General features: G+C 28.7%; 7 protein-coding genes across 8 annotated transcripts; 5 read left to right on the top strand and 2 right to left on the bottom strand.

Annotated features, from left to right (window-relative positions):
• Nucleotides 1-269: 269 nt before the first annotated feature.
• On the top strand, nt 270-1,844 carry OCT59_014411 (uncharacterized protein; the record flags this gene model as incomplete). Its single annotated transcript, XM_066149997.1, has 8 exons — nt 270-414; nt 723-737; nt 826-1,076; nt 1,154-1,159; nt 1,226-1,256; nt 1,328-1,440; nt 1,518-1,664; nt 1,734-1,844. 8 exons carry the CDS (start codon nt 270-272, stop codon nt 1,842-1,844), a joined length of 819 nt encoding a protein of 272 aa, XP_066002215.1.
• A 2,881-nt stretch (nt 1,845-4,725) lies between these two features.
• On the bottom strand, nt 4,726-5,211 carry OCT59_014410 (uncharacterized protein; the record flags this gene model as incomplete). The annotated part of the gene is made up of 1 exon (XM_025327823.1): nt 4,726-5,211. The coding sequence occupies one exon, from the start codon at nt 5,209-5,211 to the stop codon at nt 4,726-4,728; it is 486 nt and encodes a 161-aa protein (XP_025169378.1).
• Nucleotides 5,212-8,122: 2,911 nt separating this feature from the next.
• Nucleotides 8,123-8,439, top strand: OCT59_014409 (uncharacterized protein; the record flags this gene model as incomplete). Its single annotated transcript, XM_066149996.1, has 2 exons — nt 8,123-8,155; nt 8,221-8,439. The coding sequence occupies 2 exons, from the start codon at nt 8,123-8,125 to the stop codon at nt 8,437-8,439; spliced, it is 252 nt and encodes an 83-aa protein (XP_066002214.1).
• Nucleotides 8,440-11,044: 2,605 nt separating this feature from the next.
• OCT59_014408 (uncharacterized protein) lies at nt 11,045-12,568 on the top strand (the record flags this gene model as incomplete). The annotated part of the gene is made up of 1 exon (XM_025311667.2): nt 11,045-12,568. One exon carries the CDS (start codon nt 11,045-11,047, stop codon nt 12,431-12,433), a length of 1,389 nt encoding a protein of 462 aa, XP_025169379.2. The 3' UTR covers nt 12,434-12,568.
• A 376-nt stretch (nt 12,569-12,944) lies between these two features.
• Nucleotides 12,945-14,817, top strand: OCT59_014407 (uncharacterized protein). The gene is made up of 2 exons (XM_025332644.2): nt 12,945-13,294; nt 13,392-14,817. Exons 1-2 carry the CDS (start codon nt 13,005-13,007, stop codon nt 14,611-14,613), a joined length of 1,512 nt encoding a protein of 503 aa, XP_025169380.1. The 5' UTR covers nt 12,945-13,004; the 3' UTR covers nt 14,614-14,817.
• On the bottom strand, nt 14,622-17,948 carry OCT59_014406 (uncharacterized protein; the record flags this gene model as incomplete). Its single annotated transcript, XM_066149995.1, has 11 exons — nt 14,622-15,231; nt 15,296-16,090; nt 16,176-16,326; nt 16,391-16,502; nt 16,577-16,717; nt 16,788-16,912; nt 16,997-17,105; nt 17,174-17,224; nt 17,295-17,564; nt 17,632-17,728; nt 17,812-17,948. The coding sequence occupies 11 exons, from the start codon at nt 17,946-17,948 to the stop codon at nt 14,910-14,912; spliced, it is 2,310 nt and encodes a 769-aa protein (XP_066002213.1). The 3' UTR covers nt 14,622-14,909.
• Nucleotides 17,949-18,625: 677 nt separating this feature from the next.
• OCT59_014405 (uncharacterized protein) lies at nt 18,626-19,947 on the top strand (the record flags this gene model as incomplete). Of its 2 annotated transcripts, XM_066149994.1 has the most annotated exons (4): nt 18,626-18,641; nt 19,149-19,372; nt 19,433-19,585; nt 19,714-19,947. In XM_066149994.1, 4 exons carry the CDS (start codon nt 18,626-18,628, stop codon nt 19,945-19,947), a joined length of 627 nt encoding a protein of 208 aa, XP_066002212.1. The 2 variants fall into 2 exon arrangements, with proteins under 2 accessions (XP_066002212.1, XP_066002211.1); XM_066149993.1 differs by lacking the exons at nt 18,626-18,641; nt 19,149-19,372; nt 19,433-19,585 and having other exon boundaries at nt 19,648-19,947.
• Between the last annotated feature and the right edge of the window lie 2,929 nt (nt 19,948-22,876).

Genomic DNA, 22,876 nt, shown 5'->3' with positions numbered 1-22,876 from the left:
TCTACTATAAAGGTGATATTTTCAATCATATATAAATCAAACTTCATTAGGTTTTTATACCTGTCTTTGTTTATGCGTTAATAAGTGTAACAATTAAATAATGAAACTAAAAAAAGAATATCGTTAAACATGAATAAATTTATATCTCATGTGTAACGCGCACGTGATTAAAAATTACTAATAAAATAATCATCAGTTATTTGCAAAAAAATTTTCTTTCTCATACTGTTACTACTGTTTTACACCTTCCTCTTTTATCCAAACTAAATATGTCAGGTTTCACCTCCAGTTCCAGTTCCAATAACATTAAAACGGAAATTGTTCGCCTCGTTGAATCTCAAAAGGAGAAAGCTAGTTTACTTGCCTATTTCACTAAATATCAAGATCAGCAAACTGAAGTGTTCTCTGACCTTAGTAATTTTGAAGCGGATGAAGATTTAGTTACCTTAAGGCTTTCTTGCCTGGTATGTTCTTACAGAGATTATATAAAAGTATAAGAATAATGTGGCTTAGATTCTCATCTTTTCGTCATATTCGCCAACAATAGTCAGTGATCTTCACATTTCAATTTTTATTTTTTGTTATACAATCGTAACCATCAATAAAGAAAAATTCTAAACTTAATAAATTTGTAAGGTGACCGAATCTTACTTAATCTTGAGCTTTCTTTCCTGCTTCTTATCGTCAAATCCGCCCCAAAAAATGCATTCGTGTTATCGTAGATCAACCCGTTGTTGGTAAGTGAGTCGTAATAAATTGGTCGCTTTTTTATATCTGTTTTTTCCTTTTTTTGGTCAATTAACTCATACATATGTTAAATAACAGACGAAGATGATTTGAAAAGTATAGTTGAAGACATTAAGGAAAAATTAGGAGACATTTATGAATTGTCTGCACGTTTAGAAATATCAAAGTTACAAGTTTCCAACTATGCTTCAAAATTTGAAGCTTTTGTCATTTTCGGATTAGTTAGTTTTGCGTTGCCTCGAAAGCAACTTCCATTTGAAAATGCATCTTATGATACCCAGGCATATTTACTATTTTTTCGTGCTAACGAACTTTCGAATCATATTTATGTAAGTGGATATAGAATATTATGGGTCTTTTACAGTTTTCACTTATTTTCATTTATTGTAATGTTACAATCTAATAGAAACAAGTATGCGACAAAAACTTGAAGAATTAATTAAATACATCACTCTATCAAACCTCCACGAACTTGCAGACAAAGCAGACTTGGCACTTAAAGATTGGGGGCAAGCTTTGTTAGTGACTATATTTGAAAAATCAAACAAAAAGTAACTTTAGTCTTAATGTATCCAATTAGGTACCGTTAAATCAGCCGAAAAACGGCAATATTTAGCAAACACACCCGAGTTGGGCATTATACTCATGATGGCATATGTGTTAGACGCAAAGATATCCATTAAAAACAATCAGGCATTTTTTATATTTTTTTTTAAGAATTAATTTGAAATTGAATAAAGTATACTGACATCTTATCCATTATGTTTTAGGTTCCTTTTTATTATCGTCTAAACATTGATTTGCGTGGAAGAACCTCAGGCATCGATATTACAAATATAAAAATTGAACTAGGAGAGATAAAGTCATCAAAAGTGTCTAAGGCAATAAAAAAAGGATATCGTCAACTTTTATTTGAGGTTGGCTGTGCTCAGCTACGTAATTGAAGCGTGTTCTGATGACCAACTACCCAAATTTAATTTGTTCAGAAAGATATATGTCCAAAAACAGACTCTAACTTTAAAGCCCCACCCAAAGAATGGAAGGAGGATATTAATTTCTCTAGTTCAGCTGATTACCATGTAGATGTTGTAATATAGGGGAGAAACAAGAGGAGTTATGATTATTTTATTTTATTTTATTTTTTTGCGGAGTATAGCTATTTTTTCGTACAGGCAGGACAACAATTAGAAAAAAATTATGTTTCAATAAGTTTCAATAGTTTTTATTGTATTTCATTATTTGATAAATACTAAACTTCCAGACGATAAAAATTTAATATCAGAAGAACCTTCGAAAGCCAGCGTAAAAAAGTTAATAATATCATAAGGGTTGTTGTATATTGTGTGGCAAAACTCTTGTATAAAACTCATTGTAATAAGATTTGTACCATAAAGTAAATATTGTATCACTCTCATATGATTTATTATAATATGTAATTAACATCTCAAAAAATGATACCAAAAAACGTTTGGATAGCAGAATTAATAAAAACAGTTCCATCAGGAAACAATCAAAAGAAATTTTTTTTTCCATGGAAATAAATGTTCCAGCAAACCTGCATTTTACACTGAAAAATCGTCCAGTAAAAAAGCGGAAGATACCGAAGGCAACAAGAAGAGCACAGATGAAAACAAATAGATCAACTTGGTCGTAAAAAGACCACAGAATGCTGGAAACAGTAATTAGGTAACATTATACTCATAACTAGATAACAATATACCCATAACTAGATAACATTATACCCATAACTAGATAACAATATACTGGATAACAATCTTATAAGATTATTATCCAGTTAGTTAAACCCAATTTTTTTGAACAAAAATATAGCATATATAAAACAATTATGAAAGATGACAGCTGTACTCAATATTCTTTGCATTAATTTGAATGTCTATTTTTTTTATTTATTTCTTGCTATTAATCACTTAGTACTTTTAAAAATATTTGAAAAAAACACAGAAAATTGTGATACGGTGTAACAATAATCCTGCACTGCTACGCAGCAGTATTATTAACTCAATTAATAATCAACTAAAAAAACCCTATCAAAAATTATAAAAAGGTGCATATCAAAATTATTCATGCGCCTTTTTTGTTTATGTTAAAAGACCGTATGCCGTTTAATGGAGTCTATAAATTATATATAAAATATATATAAAATGACAATTTACTGTAATATATCAAATTTTCCCGAGTCTTACCAGATTTTCACATCATGCTAACGAATTTTCTTATAATGAAAGTCTGATTGGCACTTGCGACCATTCAAATACATGTTTTGGTAATATGTCGATCTTTTAAGAAAAACACATAACGTAATCGCTTAAATCATCAGATTTACACATATTGAAAATTTACTTATTTGGAAGAGTCAACCATTACCCTATAAAAAATTTTTATCCGTATTTCTGTAAAAACTCCCTAAAAATGAGCCTTTCACGGATCCATTCACGGAAAATGTAAATAATTAGATAAATTCCGCGATATAAGGTTATTAATTCCGGAAATATGAGCCTTTTACGGGAAAAAGATGGAATATAAAAAACGGATTGACTTTTTTAACAGGGTTAACAAAATGATATCAATCGATAATTTTTGCTGTTCGGCCAAGGAGTTTGAATCATTGAATGTCATTTCATTGATAAACCTGGATTTATAGCAGGAGAAAAATCCTATATTTCCAGCAAAAAAAAAAGCCCAAATGTATCTAATAATCAATATGTAATATATTTTTCAATTAGTGACCAATGAAATTCAATTACTACCTTCAATCAATATGTTATTTGAACAATTATTACAAAATTATAATGTAACTACTATAATTCATGTTCATAAGGGTTTATTTTTTAATTTAATGAATAGAACATGAAAGTAAAGTATGATACTGTATTATTAAAACTCTAGAAACAGCAAGAAGTAATATTAATAATTAGATTTAAAAATATGTGGGGACTGGTCCAGCAAAACAAGGGGTTAGGTCCAAAAAATTTTTTTTTGAAATTTTATTATATTTGTAATTTTTAGTGGAATTGACATATAATTGTCATATAAACTTAAAAAGTTTTTTTTAAGACCAAACCCCTTGTTTTGCTAGACCAGTCCCCAATTGTAAATTTAATCTTACAAACTATTTCTATTACTTTAAAGAAAAATACATAATTATGCAGATTTTTGATACTTTATTATTTTTCATTTTTTACTTATTTTATTTTGATTTTGAAATAAACTCATATAATGATAAATGAAAGAAGGTCAATGTCGCAACGATATTAATATTATTAATACATATTATGTATATCACGCCCATTGCTCATTGGTATAGACCCTTATCGTAATTATAGCCTATGTTCCGGCAGTAATAAATAGCCTTTATTCATTTTTCACTTTCTATTAAGTTATTTTAATAATAATAATGGACTTGCATTTAAGAATACAAAAGTTCTTTTTTGGCATTTTTTTTTGTCCATTTTCATTTTCTTCTTTTTTTATAGCGATAAAATTAATTAACAACAAACTCTCCTTTTTATATTTACCACTTTTTAATAAATTTTTACTATAACCATTATACATTGCCTTAGTTGGAATCGGTATTTTAACTATTTACCTCGAAACTTTTTTGATGCTGGTTCCTTTACATAAAAACAATCAGAGTAAGGGTAAGTGGTTCAATCATAATGTAACTAACATAATAACCGTGTAATAGTTATTTGACACTTTGATGGGTATCTTTTTCATAATTATTAAATGTGATTTTACAAATCCTTTATTTGAAAATTTAAATACCGTCTTACAAATAGGAGATAATAAAAGAATGAAATAAAAAAAAAATAATAATAATTAACTATGATAATAATAACACGTACAATAAATATGTTTATGAGTTACAAGTAAATACATATCAAATGAATAAGTTAGATCCTGAGAATGTTAAATACTTGTATAAGGATTTCAGAAAGGTTCATTTAAAGGAATCAATCATTGGAAAGAAAGTGTGACAATGATGACTTTGGACCCAGGAATGTCTAATGTAAAGATTTCAGAATTATTCGTTTGAGAGGAATTAATCATTAGTGGGAAAGTAGGTATAACGATAATTTTGATCCCGGGAATTTCAAATGTAAAGATTTTAGTATGGTTAATTTGTGAAGAATCGGTCATACTCGATGGCGAAGAATTATTTTGAACGAACTGCGGTGCATTCTGGGCAATATATTGCGGTAAGAAAAGTGGAGGATCTGATGAAGCGATAGGATAAGATTGCGAAGACATAGGAAAGTTACCAGGTGTATTGCTATAAGATACTGAGGAAACATCACCATTCATCGTGGGATAACTATTATTATTGTTGTAATTACAAGAAGCATTGAAATTAACATTTGGATTTTCTGCTTGAGAATCACTTGTTGTAGGTCGTAAATCATTATTAAATCCATCATTAATAAAATTGAAATTATTATCCATTTGTTAATAGAGTTTATAAATTAATTTGGTGGGCGAAATTTAATGCTGTATATCTGTTATTATGAATTAAGACTCTGATGGGAACTGGGAAGTGAGTTCTTTTATATTCATTTTTATATTATTATTTTCTAACTTACTAATTTTAAGTATATTCAAATCGCCAAGCTTGAAGAACCGTGCTTCATTGCGTTATTATTGTATTGTAGCTTAACAATCATTATTTAAAAATTATGAAATCCGTATCTTGTTACACTATTTAAAATTATGAAATCCTCCGTCTCGTTACATAACTATCGTTACATCATCTGTAGTTTAGATAAACTTAATTCGAGCAGATTGTTAATATCAATCATTGACACGAACATCACTTTTAAAGGTGGTGGTACAGTGAAAAGTTTTAATTAAGTGAAACCTATGACTGTATGACAAAGTGAACTGAAAAGAGGAAATCCAATTTTAGAAAGAATAAAATGACGGTTTTTATCGAAAGGTTTAAACAAATTAAAATTAAATAAATGGTGCAATAAAAACAGGTATTAAAATTATGTATTATAACACACTTTCCTTTTTGGTCTTAAGAACGCATATTAGAATCTCATTAGAATAAACAAGGCAGAAGTTCTATGTGGTATCACAAAAGTACAATGTAATCTTACTGTGAGTGCATAGAGGTTGGTTTTTTAAGGAACTTATTATGAAGAGATGATCTCTGTTTGTGATAAGGGTTCGGAGTTTAAAGAAAAAAAATAAAAACAAAGGAACAAAATCTATTTTTATATCTGGAAATTGACCGTATTAATAAACATTTTTACTTACCTTTCAATTTTTTCTCTTTAATTCAACAGGGATTGGGGAAATTACGCTTCCCACTTCCCTTCCATTTTCATAATAATTTGCAGAAATTAATTCTTTTGAAGGACTTAAAATAGTCAAAGATCTTTATAAACTAAGCGGCACTGTTCCTATTTTCATTTTTTTTCTTACCAGTCTGTATATTTCGACTTCAAAATTTTTGCTTGCTAATTATAAGCAACAACGTTACGGAATTTAAAAGCTTTTTAAAGTTGTAACCGCTTTTTTATTAAACTGTACACAATAGAAATCAACTTAACCATCCACTTTTTTTTTGTCCTTCCTTGACCCGAAATGTGATGATTGATAATGCGATTTATTAGAAATTTATAATTTAACGAAAATGAAATACTTTTATTCTTTTAATATTTAACAAAAAATACTAAAAAATAATTCTATATTTGTTATATTTAAAGATAAAATATTGTAAAAATATATATATATATAAAGATACAGTATTTCTAAAAATTTCTAAAAAAAAATTTATTATCTAAGGCTCCTGACATTGTGTCAATTACAAAAACTCACAATATATAGTTTAATGGGAACCTAACCGCTCAACATTGATTGATTACTGTATCTAAAATTTTCATCAAATGAAATAATGTTCATTTAAATTGATAAATTGAATGCTATTTTCAATTTTTTCTAAAATTCCAAGCTTTTGAATAACTTCCCATAATTCTCCTTTAAAGGAAGATCTGAAAGACGATTCTTCCCGGGCAATTCTTATAGTCTGTCTCAAGTCAATTTCAATTAGTGGAAATGAAGCATCGAAATCACAATATGCTTGCTCGTCGCTAGGGTAAATCTGTACAAAGACAAGTTTGAGCTCCGACCAGAAAAAAATATCGCAGGACAAAATGAATACGGAACAGTCGACTTTAGATAGGTCTTAGCATAGAAAATTCGTCACGTATCGACTGTCACCGTATCTTTTGTATTTATTTTTCTTGCATGTACTAATACTACGTCCCGATATGTATTTATTTACTTTATTTATTTTTGCACTTCACTCGTGTATAATAGTCTTTTCATTTTTGTGGCATGAATATTTTTCCTAATTAAACATTTTTACACATGTTAATAATATCCATAATGTCAGTTAACAAAGCAATTCCTTCCGAACTTGAATATTAAGACAGCGTATCATTGAGCTTGAGGCTGAGAAAGCCCGAACTCAAAGTAATTAAACAGCGTAACGCCGAGCTTGAGCCTAAGAATGCCGAGCTTGAAGTATGGAGGCAACGTGTTACTCTGCATAAAGAAAAGGTTGGCGAGCTTAAGGCTTAAAAGTGGTAACCTCGTGGTTAAGAATTTAGATCTTAAAAAACGAGATTGCGAAGCTCAGGCAGTTTTGGTGTCGTATCGAGGAGTTGGAGAAAAGTAGAGCGGTTATTACTGCTGAAAATGCTGAACTCAAGCCTAAAGTCGGAGAGCTTTTAAAGCTGAGGTAGCAAAATTAAGGCATAATATCGATGAGCTTAAAAAAGAATTAAAAAATCGCAAATTCCAGACTATATGCATCCAAATAGCTAAGGAAATGAAGAACCTATGATCGATTATCGTCCTCTATTTTTGAATGGATTAGAGCTTGATTCCTTCTTCCAAAAATATCGAATTGCATTGGAGGTGCACTTCATAGCACTAGCTATAAGGATGTCAAAAAACTCGAAGACATTGTTAATCGTGATCGGCAAAAAAGATGATAATGGAATTTGCCTTCTTGAGGTATGGTATGATGAAAAAGCAGAAATCGTTATTCCTAAAGGATACAAAAATTAAGGAGTTCGTTAATCAAGCATCTTCTAGGTTCGATTTCCTATTGATTTGTTTTTTTTGCGTCGTGCTACGCGTCACTGCGCCTATACACAGATATGATGTAATATAGAAGTATTAAATGTCAGAATTGAACTTTTCACGTGATACCTATATATATATACTGTATATATATAAGGCAAAAACATATAAGTTCAATTTTGATAAAAAAACTTCGCCTACATAGAGCTAGCACATACAACCTTATCGGCTGCTTTTCCATTTTTACACGTCGAGAAAAATGGCAGATAAAGTTGATTACAGAATTCTTCAGGTAAGGAGAGAGAGTACAGAAAAAAAATAATTGAACGAGATTCAACGATCATTTTATGTAGAAAGGATGGAATAATGACCCATTTCGGTCCTACGGGGAAGAAGGTAGAATTATACAAGTTTCAACCAATTAAAATTATTCCAATTTGGAATGCATGGAGTCTTCTTTGGACTTACGTCCATCGGCCTTCGAGACGGGCTTCGAAAAAGGACGTTAGAGGAAAAAATATATTATATAATGAGAAGCCTGCCGGACCTTGCCCAGGAAGAATCAGTCAGGATTGATAGATGTCGCAAGTGCAAGTATGTAATGATAAAGATGCTTCACAACGGCGGAGCTGTAATGATACTCCCATATCAATATTAGTTGAAAAATTTTTAAAGACAAATCTTGCATTGCGAAATTTATTGGTTTTAAGGTTCTTGATACTGATCCAAAGGAATTAACATACTATATAACTTGTGTTGCTGAATATGGCTTTGATCATATTATTATTGTTGGAGAGACAACTTATGGAATGATATTTTTAGGTTGCTATGGCCGGGTTTTCAGTTGGATGATGAGAGTCAATTTTTATGATCACTTGGGGATTCTCCTGAAGAAGCGCAAAAATATGCACCTTTTGGAGATAAGTTAGCATGGTTCGTAGAGAATGGAGTTGTACGCGAATATATTAGGAAATCTCATTGTATGTACTGTATGCAAAAAAATTATTATGGCAACATTGTGTATTGATTATGTTATTTTGGTTAATTTTTATATATACTTTCTTTCAGATGTATATCCTGAAGCGAAAATGGAAATAGAGGAATTAATAAAAAAATATCGATGAATTAGTTTATATAATTTTAATTTTAACGTAATATGTTACTTCCAAGAAAATTATAACAATCTACTGAAATAATAATACATTTTAATGCTTTTTCCTATATTTTTTTCTTTTCTCTTCAATAACAATCTACTATCTCGGTTTTGTGATGTTATCCCGATATGAAACAACAAAGTTCACATCATTTTTTTGATGACGCAAGTAAAAACACTGAGCGGAAAGAGAATCTAAGAATAATTTCGGGATATTGTAAATTCCTTCTCCAAGTCTTCCGGACAATACGAATGAATACCAAAAAGTGCTCTGCATGGTTATCAGAACTATTCGGGAAAAGATGGTCAGTTTTGAGGCTAGACGGGGGCCTTCCTAACACTGATACAAAAAACAAGATTCGTTCTCTTTAAATATTACATTGAGTACTGCAGTTAGACAATGTATATGTATAAGCTGCGCCATATAACTTTTTAATGCGTATTAATAATATTTTTATTACTTATTTCGTCAATTAATGTGTTAGTATGAAACTTTCGCATGTGAGCTTCGCTCAGTTTCACTAACATTTTTTTTCTAATGTTCCAGTCCTCACTCTATTTTTCCAGTCATTTCATCGAGAAGTAAACAGAGTATTTATATTAACGAGTCTATTCTGTTTATGGTTGTTCCGTAAATACATTAATTTGGCATAAATGCCACATGGTATAGGTAAAATCGAAAAAATTGCCCGAGATTAATGGAGTTTCGTACTTGTCTATTTTCGTCTTAGCAGCTTTGTTCAGTTTCACAGGTTACAGCTATTTGCGAAAATAACGGATCACCTAATTCATTTTTCGACTGCGTATGAAATTTTCATACGCAGTCATACGCAACGCATGATAATATCTGTCCGGACCGTCAAACTCATTTTTTGAATTTTTCATAATTCTAGCAGTTTACCATGCGTGTATGACTGCGTATGGCTGCGTATGAAAATTTCATACGCATTTTATTATTTTTTTTAACGATGATATCATTATGATATTGCTTCGCAATTCTCTCCAGTCATTTTTGGTTAATAGAAAATAAGCTTTTTTATTGTCTCTGAATAGCTTATTAACTTTAACTTTACACTAATTTATTGTCTTTATTTTCTTCTCTTCAACGTACATTTGATATCATATTTTTTAATCTCGGTTAGCTTGTTCCATGAAAAAGACATATAAACGTGCGGACTGTCCGGTATTCTTTTATGCCCGGACACTTTATCCGCCTTAATGCCACCCATACTTCTTGTTAATTCTGGCCACAAGATTTTTAAAGTGGTTAACAGCTTGTCTATGTCCGCGGAGTTCACGGACTATGGACGTGGGACATGGGATTTTTGGACGTTCGTGTCCACAAAAAATCACCGGGTTATGTCCCATGTACAACACTGCGCATATGTAGTCAAGTATATAGTCACGCATGCGTGTAGTCAGCCAAGTATGAACAATTTTGGCTCAAAAACGCCTACTTTTCAACTACTTTAATTTTATTTTATTTTTTATATCTACCGTAAGTATTTATTCGCACCAATTTCGGATAAATAAATGAATTTTTAAAAGATTGGAATGATAACAATCATTGATTCAAAAGAAAAAATTTATTGATTTTTTAAACCGGTTTTATATTTATGTGACCATTTTCAATAAAATATATAAAATATTCAAATTGGCTTGGTTTGATCTTTAAAAAATTATTTGCACTAAATATCCAACAATTCATTAACTAAAATTAAGATAAAATTAAGATAAATTCAATGAATCTTGACCTTTTTTAGAGATTTTTGTTCATTTTGTTCGCAAACTTGTTTTTTCCCCGGTTGATGTATTGATGGTCAACTATTAAGATTCCCAGATTCCCTCATGGACATTTCCCAATTTTGTGTGGAGCTAATCACGTGATGTTAGTAAAATGATGATAAAAAAATTTTTTTACTTCTTTTTTTTCTTTCTCCTTTTAATCTTTACATGTTGCTATTTTGTTAATTATTATAAAAAGAAAACTCTTTAATATTATTACACGTATTTTCATTTTCATTCAACATGTTTAAAGGAATGATACACTTTAAATATAATGTATATAATGACAGTTTTCAAACGATAATACCAAACTTAAACCATTTTCGATTAATAAAGATTCCAAGTACACTTTTGTTGATAAGATTGAAGTCAACATCATCAAGAGTATCAGAATCAACAATTGTCCCAAAAAAAGAACTGTTAAAAGGAAATAGAAGTAAACTTTGGACCGAAGATGAATTTATAACACTTAGAAATGCCGTTAATAAACATGGAAAAGATTGGAATTATATATCAAAGAATTATTTTTTTGAAAATCGGACACCAAGTGCAATATTAACTAAATGGAATCGTTTCTGGACCATAAATGAATTACAAACACTTAAAAAAGCCGTAAAAAAACATGGAAAAGATTGGAATTATATATCAGAAAAATATTTTAATAATAATCGGACATCAAATGCATTATTAACCAAATGGAAGTATTTAAAAAATGAGTTAAATTTGAAAAATTCCAAAATTATTGGTAATCGTTGGACCGAAGATGAATTAAAAACACTTAAAAATGCCGTAAAAAAACATGGAAAAGATTGGAATTATATATCAGAAAAATATTTTAATAATAATCGGACATCAAATGCATTATTAGCCAAATGGAAGTATTTAAAAAATGAGTTAGATAAAACTGAAGATGTTGTTTCAAATTTGAAAGATTCCAAAATTATTGGTAATCGTTGGACCGAAGATGAATTAAAAACACTTAAAACAGCCGTAAAAAAACATGGAAAAGATTGGAATTATATATCAGAAAAATATTTTAATAATAATCGGACATCAAATGCATTATTAACCAAATGGAAGTATTTAAAAAATGAGTTAGATAAAACTGAAGATGTTGTTTCAAATTTGAAAGATTCCAAAATTATTGGTAATCGTTGGACCGAAGATGAATTAAAAACACTTAAAAATGCCGTTGAAGTACATGGATGTGATTGGAAGCTTATATTCAAAAAATATTTTCATGGAAATCGGTCATTAAGAGCAATTTCAAATAAATGGAAACAGTTTAAGAATGAATCATGGTCCAAAGAAGAGGACAAATTATTATTTGATTTAATTAAAGAACATGGAATGCATTGGAAGAAAATATCTAAATTAATGAATCGGTCTCATGATTCTGTCTCAAAACGTTATGAAAAGGTTACGCATGAAAAATGTGAAAAGCGTGAAAAGCGTTTGACGTACCGGGATCGGAAAAAATATAATTTATATGAAAATTATGATGAGCTACAAAAGTTAATCGATAAATATGGTAGGGATTGGACAAAAATTGCTAAAATAATGAATCGTTCAAAGAATTCAGTACTTAAACAATATCTTTTTATGGAGATCGGACAAAAATTGCTAAAATAATGTCATTCTAATGAATTCAGTACTTAAACAATATCTTTTTATGGAGATCAACAGATAGTGAAGGAGGACAAAAAAATAGATCACTTTACAACAATGTCGAAAAAAATTGTACACAATAAAAAATAAATAAAGCAATTATGATTTAAGTTTTGTTTCATAAATAAATTTTAAGGTTTTCAAATCATAATTATACAGATTCAGCAACCTTGCAGGTGATTGTTAAATCGGCGATTCTTTCTATAATTGATTAATTTATTTAATTATTTGGCGAATTATATTTAATTATTTCCCAAATTTCATAATTTTCATCTGAAAAAAGAATGTAAAATCCGTAAACGTTTTTGCTGATTTACTTATAAAGGATTAGTATTTGTAATCATTTTACCTTTTATAAAAGTCATATGAGTAATTTTGTAAATCTTTACCAATTAATATGTTGATATTAAGGCGTGCTGGCTGACAATGGGGGTATAAAATAAACTTCCATTTATAAAACTCTAAAATTTTTTCCGTTAAAAACGTTCTACTTTTCCCTCTTACTTAGCATTTATTACGTATTTTTTAATAATAAATGGCGAATAAGTTGGAAAAATTGTTGGAAAAATCGTTGGAAAAATCATTGGAAAATTCATTCTTACGAGATATCCGGCAATTACTTCATGAAGCAGATGATTATAATGTATTACTCGAAGTTGGTCAGGAACCAAACATCGAAACCTTTAAGGCACATTCTGTCATCTTAAGAGCTAGATCTACGTATTTTCGTGCGGCTTTATCTACTAATTGGGCCAAAACTAACGATGGTATTATCAAAATGAACAAACCAAATATTACACCGGATGTATTTCGTGTTATATTAAAGTAAACTCTTTTTTTTCTTTCTTTCTTTTCTTTTTTCTTTTCTTTTCTTTTTATAATATTAATAAATCTTATTTTTTTCTTTTTTATTATTAATTAGATTTATGTATACTGGAACTATCGTTATGTCTGATAATATGCTTTCATATTACCTCGATATATTAATAGCAGCAGATGAACTTGCATTGATCGAGTTGATTGATTATCTCGTTGAATATATTCTTAAAAAAGAAACGTTCTGGTTTCGAAGAAATTTGGTAAAAATTCATAGAATATCATCACAACATGAAGCATTTCATAAATTGAAGACAACATGTGAAGAAATTATTCAAAAAGATTCATCAACATTTTTGAGATCAAAAGATATAGGAAATTTAGAAGAAAGTATTTTAATTAGATTATTAAAAAGTGATAATCTAGATTTAAAAGAAATTGAAATTTGGAATCAAATAATTAAATGGGGTAAAGTACAATGTTCTTTAAATAGTAATGACAAGGAAAACATTAAAGATTGGTCTACTGAAGATTTTGATATGTTAAGATCAACTTTGGCGAATTGTTTATCACATGTTAGATTCTTTTTAATCTCTGGAGCTGATTATCATGATAAAATTAGACCTTTTAAAAAAATTCTATCAAAGGAATTAAAAAATGAATTAAGAGAATTTTATGTCGCAGGTAGAAAACCAAATCGTTCAAATATTTTATTACCAAGATTAAAGTATGCTGATGAAGAATCTATTTTAATTCAATTGAAACATTTTACTTTGATTTCTTCATGGATTGATAGAAAAAGACAAGGTTATCAGCCCGAACAAGTTCCTTATGTTTTTAGATTACTTTATCGTGGTAGTCGTGATGGATTAAAAGATGCCGATAAATTTTACCAAAAGTGTAATTATCAGGGTCCAACTATAGTTATTATAAAACCTTCTGGTGTCAATAAAATTATTGGTGGTTATAATGCTGATGTTTGGAACAAAAATCAAAAATATGATACCGTAACCAATAGCTTTATTTTTTCGTTAGGTATCAATAATGAAGATGATACCGGTATATGTAGTAGAGTTAAAAATAATGTTAATAAAGTTGGTTGTGCTGGGCAAGAAAAACTTCCTTGGTTTGGTAATGATTTGAATTGGATCAAGGGAGTATGTAAACAACAAATTTATGAAAAACAAATTGTAGATTTTGAAAAATTTAATTCTGAAGATGTTGAAGTTTATAAGGTTTTACTTAAAGTTAATAATAATAATATCTTTTTTGATGAATATAACGACGATCATACTACCATTTTTAATAGCGAGATTATTGAATATTAAATCAGATTAAATATTCTAAATATTCTAAATATTCTAAATATGTACCTAATTATTTGATTTTTATTATTATGTAGAATATTTATTAGACTAATAATTATTAGAATTATTTTAGAATATATATTAATTATATATATATATGTATTTCTTTCCATTATATAAGTATCATTTATTAAATAAACATCATTTATATAAGGTAAACGAAAGTTAATCAATTATTAATAATGCCTGATAATAATCGTCATGAAACCAAGTATTTAAAAAATCTTTCTGATCATTTGGTGGAAAATAATATTTATTTATTTATTTTGGACAGATTCTCTTTTCTTTCCATAATTCCCACTCCTCCATTTATTGTGATTCAATCCTTTTTCTTTCTCATCATATTTATTCTTTGGCGGCAATTTAATTCCTCGTCCTTTCCATTTTTTCGCTAATGAATTTCTATATTGTAATACATTGTCATTTCCTGAATTATAACATAATTTAAATACTTTTCTATATGCCATTTCATCATTTTCCACGCATTTTTGTAATAATAATGTAAAATCTTGTATATCAGGTTTTTGTAAATTTGATAAATTTTGTAACAATCTAATAGCACTATGTATTTCATTACACCTGTAAATAAATAAATACTTTCAATAAAATGAACAATTAAAAGCCCAATTTGGAAATCACTTACCTAGCTAATATCTTAATCATTAATTTATAAATTTCGTATTCCATTTTTTCAGTCATTCCAATTTTTTTAAATGAATTCTTCCTATCATGCTCATCATCATAAATTTTTTTAATCTCTCTACTTTGTTCCTTTCGCCAATTTTCCCAATCTCGCCATATACTCCAAGATTCTTCAACTCTTTTATGTTTATAACATACTGTTAATCCGTTTAAAAAGATCCACCCATTTAATTGGATATTATATTTTGGTATAAAATTTTTATAGAAGTCGAATACTTTATTATATTTAGACTTTTTAACTAAAATGTTTAAATATGAAATAACTAATTTTGGTGATAAATTTATAGGAAAGGATGATGTTATTTTCGCGTTAGTTTGTGACGTGATTATATGATTGAAAATCATCTCTGCTTCTTTAACAGTTTGTGAAACAGTAACGGGCACATTGTTAAAAAACGGATAAGTATCTGACCCTACTATTAACAAGTCGTGGTTTCTTGAATTTGTGTCTTCTGATAGTGTCTCCTCTGATATTGTTAGTTCTGATCGTAATTCTTGATTATTTTCTGTCTCTGTATCTTCATTTCTTAATAAAACTTTGTGATTCTCATGAGATAATCCTATCTTATTATCAGTTTCAGACGACAAATCTGCTACTTTTAATTGTTTACTTTCCGACAACCTTCCATTTTGACTCCTATTTATATAATTCATGGGTTCTTTATAAGTAGAATATGTCCAGAATAAATTTGTAAATGTTAACTCATCTGGAGTTAATAATGGATCAGTTTTTACCCTAATAAATAAATCAAATAAATAAATAATTATTTTAACATCATTTAAATGTAATGAAAACATTTGAAAGATAACATAAATGTTACCTTTGCATCATTGTTATTAATAAACTCCTGGCCATTTGTAGATCTCCGTTCTTTGAACATGCAAACATTAATGAATTACATGTAGTGATATCAGGTTGATATCCATATTCTCTCATTTCTTGTAATAACTTAAACGCTTCTTTATAATAATGTAAGAATTTTAATTAAGAATATATATAATATAAATTCTTAAATGATAATATATTAAAGGATATCTTTTCTCATTGCACAAGCGTGAATCAAAGAATTAAATGTAACATCAGTTGGGCATAATCCTTTTTCTTTCATTTCTTGATACAAATCAAAGGCTCTTTCGGTATTTCCACCCTAGTATATTAAATAACCGCATCAATAATATTATATATATATTTTTTATAATAAGGGTTATAATCTATACTCACTTTTGCACATGCATGAATCATCAAACTAAATGTAACCTCATCGGGTTGACATACTTCCAATCGCATATGATCAAATGTTATCCATGCACGTACTATATCTCCATTATCAATGCATCCTTTAATAAGGGTTGTAAATATAGGCTATGTTAAAGAAGAGACAAGTTTAATGAATATTCAAAAGGCTATGTATATTCTGATAATAGTTACTAACTTGAGTCGGTATTAACCCATAAATTTTCATATCCAAGTATACGTTAAATGCATCCTCAACTCGATTATGTTTATTATATGCTTTAATCAAATTTGTAAAACTATGGACCGTTGGCTTAAGTCCAGCTAAATATAACATAATGAGATAATATTAATATAATGATAACGTGATATAAATTACAATTAAGATATAATTAGGAGAATATTTACCAGCTTCAATTAAATCAAACGCTCCTATTGCTTTTTGCAATTCTCCCACAGAAGCATAGAGATTTATTAAATGATCATATGTAACGGCGTTAGGAATAACACCTGCTTTCTGAGATAAAATTGTTGAGAATATAAATGCGCGAATTAAAGAAATACCGCATTTTGTTTTGTTCTAACCTCCATCAAAAAAAGTATATCTGATGCTTCATCAACTCGTTCCGTTAATGCCTGTAAAAACAGCTATTATTTAGAAAAATCTACAAGATTTAAAAATAATATACCCTTGTATTTAACTTACACAAGCATATAACCAATTATTGAACTGTTCTATAGACTTTAAATTTTCTTTTTTCATTTGGGTTAATAGACGTATTTGTTCACGTTTTGATGCTTGTAAATCACTAACAGTAGGTAAAGATAGTTCCTGGGGGGAATCAAGCCTTTTCTCATCTGCGATTGGTAATTTAAGATCATGATTATGTCGAAATCGAGGAATTTCAGGTGGTGCAGAAATTGCTTTATGAATTTGTGAAAGAAAATCTTCTGATAATGACTGTTGTTTATCTGACTAATAAATCAAGTTTAAGTAAGAAAATGAAATTACTGAATAAAATAATTTAATTAATTATTCATACTTCTAAATTTATAACTTGCTTATCAAATGCTGAAATTTTCCGTTCCAACTTCTTTATATCTTTTTCTGATTGTAGAATTTTTTCATGGAGTTTTAATCTGTAGCATAAAAGAGAATTTTTTTTTTTCAATAATAAGCTAATGCTGAACATAAGAATATTGAAGTTGGCAAAAGTGTTTACTTTTTATTTATATTACTACTCAGTTGTCGAAGAAATATGGAATAGAGTGAATATTTTGGCTGCGTTTCATAAAAAATTATATTACGCAAAGGCAATAAATTAATTTTATTAAAATTCATTAATTTAGAAGATAACATTGTGAAATTGAAAAATGAAACTGATCGATAATTTTTTTTTTTTGAATTTTTGATGTCACGAGACGATAAGTTAAATGTTATTAGTAAAAAAAAAAAAAAAAAAATATTGCAGCCTTAGCTGCTATCCACTCAAGATAACGTGTCATCCTTGTGCAGGGGCCATGCTAATCTTCTCTGTATCGTTCCAATTTTAATAAGTGTCGCTCCGAAGAGACGACAATCTTATAGTTGTCATTTGGTTTATATAACACTAAAAAATTGAGTTCATAAAAATTATGGGTTTCAAGTTTCAACCTCACATGACGTCATGATGTTCAGCGAAACATGATTGGTTAATTTTACGTTGCAAATTAAAAAATCGGTTTGCCCTATTTTTTATTCATTTTTATTTTTTATTTTCTCTATTATCTTTATAACCAAAATAAAAATATTTATTAAATTCATTTGCCGTTTATGAAAAGCAATTGAAAAAATCTACACTTGTTACGATATAGGTACTTTTTGATTGACTTAACTACTTTCTTTTATCGTTTTATTTTCCTGAAGATACAGAATAGTATTATAATTACTTTTTTTTTTGTAAATAAATATTATATTATAATTATAATTTCTTTAAAATTTACATAAAGCTAATTGTGTATTATATTAATATATACATAAAGTAGTTGTTTTATAGTATGATTTATATTAGCTGTTAGTGTATTAATATATTCAATCGCCGTATCATGATAATCATGATAGGCGCGCACACAAGTTCACATCATCTCATCTATTTGAGATACGATGAGTCATCATTTTTTTACTCACGAGTCGCGAGTCGCGATTTTTTTACAAATATATATATACTCTCAACATATATATATACCATCAGTTTTCTAAAAAAAAAATACTCTCATACTCTAAAAAATAAAACCTATCCTTTTTACAAGTATATCATTCTTACAAGTATCAAATTTTTATAAACAACAGACTAAAAACAATACTCTCATACTCTCGAAAATTAAAAACACTCTCAATTAATAGAAAATAAAAACTTGGTCGAAAATAAAAGACAAACGATCCCTTTTCAACCAGTGAAATTGTGAATATGAAGGAAGACGAGAATCCGGAAATAAAAATTTAAACGATAACAAAAAGTGATACAACTTTGGTTAATGGCACAAATGATCCCCTTCAACTGACAAACTGTGGATCGCAAAGTAACAATAGAAGAAGATACGGAAGATAAAAATTCAGACGATACGAATTCAAAAAATGATGCAAATAATCCTACCGCTTCGACCAGTGAGACCGTTGACGTAGCAATTCCTCAGCAGAAGAAGAAGAAGAAGAAGAAATCAGCTAATATAGATTTTCATGATAGTGGACCAATTGAAGATGATGAGAATAGACTCTATGATCCATCGAAATCACTAACACATCGCGTGGAAATAGCTGTTTAGAAATATAAAAAGAACCGTAAATTCAATTCCACTCGGAATCAGGTTTTCAATTCTTATCTACGTTTCGGAGGAATTAGCACTGGTCCTAAGTCTTTCTTAGGTCAAGATGGACTCGATAACGCAGACGCGGACGCAGAAGAAATTGCTGCACGCCGCGTAACAGATTATATCGACTACGAAGCAGATGACATGGAAGTAAACTTCACGTACATTGTTCGCATCTACTTGTCTAGCTTTTTAAATCTGGTTATGTTCAAATGGACCAATTTCGCGAAGGACCTCAGGTTGTGATATCATTTTTAAATTATTTACATAACCATAAGGTATGTCCGGAGTATGAAGAAGATATGCAAATGGCTTTGCAAATCGCTCACAAAGCAAAAGAAGAATTACCAAATTGCAAAGCGTTCGCACAGAATGCGCCAGGAAAACTCAACAAGGCGTGTTCTTTATTATTCGGAGGAGAATTATATGGTATGCTTGATGATCCTTGGAATGGAGAAGAAATGGTAGCGTCAATGATTGGAATATCAAGGGGAAGGAAAACAACTCATTAGAGAGTTATTTGGCGCTAATGCAGTCGAAGAGTTGACCCGAGTTAAAGAAGATTCTAGAACCTCTTTGACAATGTGAAATTATTAGAGTTGAACCTTTTCAAAAGGATATATCGGAGGCTTCCGCAGATGAAACCCTTCAAATTCTAATGAATTTCTCAAGAAAATAAAGTTACGTGAATTCGATGTGTCTACTGCGGAACCTTTTTTTATCTGTGTAAATTCAGATTTAGGAATTTATGCTATACCCGGAATGCGTATCACTGCCGATTTTCATAAGTTATCTAATGGATTTTGGTATTGGCCTATTGAGATAAAGTAACAAATGTATATCCTTCATATTATCAACCTTGTGAAGATGATTCCGATGATGATGATTAAATTAAATTTTAGATTTTGCATTATAGTAAAAATTCCATTTTTTGTTTTTTTTTTGTATTGTTTTATGTAAATTTTTTTTTGACTCATCGGACGATTCTACAATATTCATTTCTAAGGAGTTTTGAAAAGACCGTTCTGAAGAAGCCTAACAAACAAAGACGTCGCGTACGCCTAAGAAAGGGACGAAATGACGAAATGACTCCCGTGATCAAAATTTTTGACGATATTTTCAGCAAAGCTAATAGTAAATATTTATTACTTTATTATTTTTATACCTGAATCTTTATTATAAATATTAAAAAAAATCTTTTTTTTATTATAGAGTGATAGGACAAAACGAAGATGAAGGCGCACATATTTTCTTAGAGTTCTTGAAAAAGAGTGCGTATCAAGTATTAAAAAACGCGAAATTTTTATTTGATGTTTATACTTGTATTTGTTATCTGACCTTATTCCTTTTTTTATTTATCAGTTACAGTATTGAAACACTAGACAACAGACAAAAGCTCTCTGAATGGAGCATTACTGGTTTTCTAGATGAGTGTTTATGGCTCAAGAGACTTTAAAAGAGGTGTGTATTTTTTTATTTGCAAAGTGGGTAACTTTCTAAGTTAAAATTAGAACGGATAACTCATTTGAGTCGGGGAGTTCACAAATTTTACTTAGAAGGGTACTGGATTTGTTTGTTTGGGTTGGGTAAGAGTGAGCAAAGTGGGTAATTCCTTGAAATTACCTGCTTTTTTTTATTTATTTTATTTTATTTTTATTTTTATTTTTTTATTCCCTTTTTTTCTTTTTTTTTTACTTTTTTTATTTCTCTTGTTCACTTGATAACCAACTCAAGCAGATAATATCCTACTTTGTTATTAGTAAAGTCTGCTAATTCTAAAGGAGGAATTGGCTATGTCTTCTTTACTATTAAATAAAAATTTAGCACACTATTAACAATTTTTTCTTTCTTATAATAGGTAAATGAAGAGATTTACAATTACTGGTAAAATGAAGAAATTTTTTAGAGTTTTTGAAAAAGAGTGCGTATTAAATATTAAAAATGTGAAATTTTTTTTTTTTGATATTTATATTTGTTATCTAATCTCATTCCTTTTTTTATTTATAATTATTTTTATATTGAAATATTAGATAACAGACAAAAACTTTCTGAATGAAACATTGCTGATTTTCTTAATAATTGTAAATGGCTCAGGAGACTTTAAAAGAGGTGTGTATTTTTTTATTTGCAAAGTGGGTAACTTTCTAAGTTAAAATTAGAACGGATAACTCATTTGAGTCGGGGAGTTCACAAATTTTACTTAGAAGGGTACTGGATTTGTTTGTTTGGGTTGGGTAAGAGTGAGCAAAGTGGGTAATTCCTTGAAATTACCTGCTTTTTTTTATTTATTTTATTTTATTTTTATTTTTATTTTTATTTTTTTATTCCCTTTTTTTCTTTTTTTTTTCTTTTTTTTATTTCTCTTGTTCACTTGATAACCAACTCAAGCAGATAATATCCTACTTTGTTATTAGTAAAGTCTGCTAATTCTAAAGGAGGAATTGGCTATGTCTTCTTTACTATTAAATAAAAATTTAGCACACTATTAACAATTTTTTCTTTCTTATAATAGGTAAATGAAGAGATTTACAATTACTGGTAAAATGAAGAAATTTTTTAGAGTTTTTGAAAAAGAGTGCGTATTAAATATTAAAAAATGTGAAATTTTTTTTTTTTTGATATTTATATTTGTTATCTAATCTCATTCCTTTTTTTATTTATTAGCTACAGCATTATTTTTATATTGAAATATTAGATAACAGACAAAAACTTTCTAAATGAAACATTGCTGATTTTCTTAATAATTGTAAATGGCTTAGGAGACTTTAAAAGAGGTGTGTATTTTTTTATTTGCAAAGTGGGTAACTTTCTAAGTTAAAATTAGAACGGATAACTCATTTGAGTCGGGGAGTTCACAAATTTTACTTAGAAGGGTACTGGATTTGTTTGTTTGGGTTGGGTAAGAGTGAGCAAAGTGGGTAATTCCTTGAAATTACCTGCTTTTTTTTATTTATTTTATTTTATTTTTATTTTTATTTTTATTTTTATTTTTATTTTTTTATTCCCTTTTTTTCTTTTTTTTTTCTTTTTTTATTTCTCTTGTTCACTTGATAACCAACTCAAGCAGATAATATCCTACTTTGTTATTAGTAAAGTCTGCTAATTCTAAAGGAGGAATTGGCTATGTCTTCTTTACTATTAAATAAAAATTTAGCACACTATTAACAATTTTTTCTTTCTTATAATAGGTAAATGAAGAGATTTACAATTACTGGTAAAATGAAGAAATTTTTTAGAGTTTTTGAAAAAGAGTGCGTATTAAATATTAAAAATGTGAAATTTTTTTTTTTTTGATATTTATATTTGTTATCTAATCTCATTCCTTTTTTTATTTATTAGCTACAGCATTATTTTTATATTGAAATATTAGATAACAGACAAAAACTTTCTAAATGAAACATTGCTGATTTTCTTAATAATTGTAAATGGCTTAGGAGACTT

The sequence above is a fragment of the Rhizophagus irregularis genome, chromosome 22 (assembly GCF_026210795.1).
Source record: "Rhizophagus irregularis chromosome 22, complete sequence".
In the NCBI taxonomy this organism is placed as follows: Eukaryota; Fungi; Glomeromycota; class Glomeromycetes; order Glomerales; family Glomeraceae; genus Rhizophagus; species Rhizophagus irregularis.
Note: the sequence above shows the minus strand (reverse complement) of the source record. Positions and strands in the feature narration are given on the sequence as shown.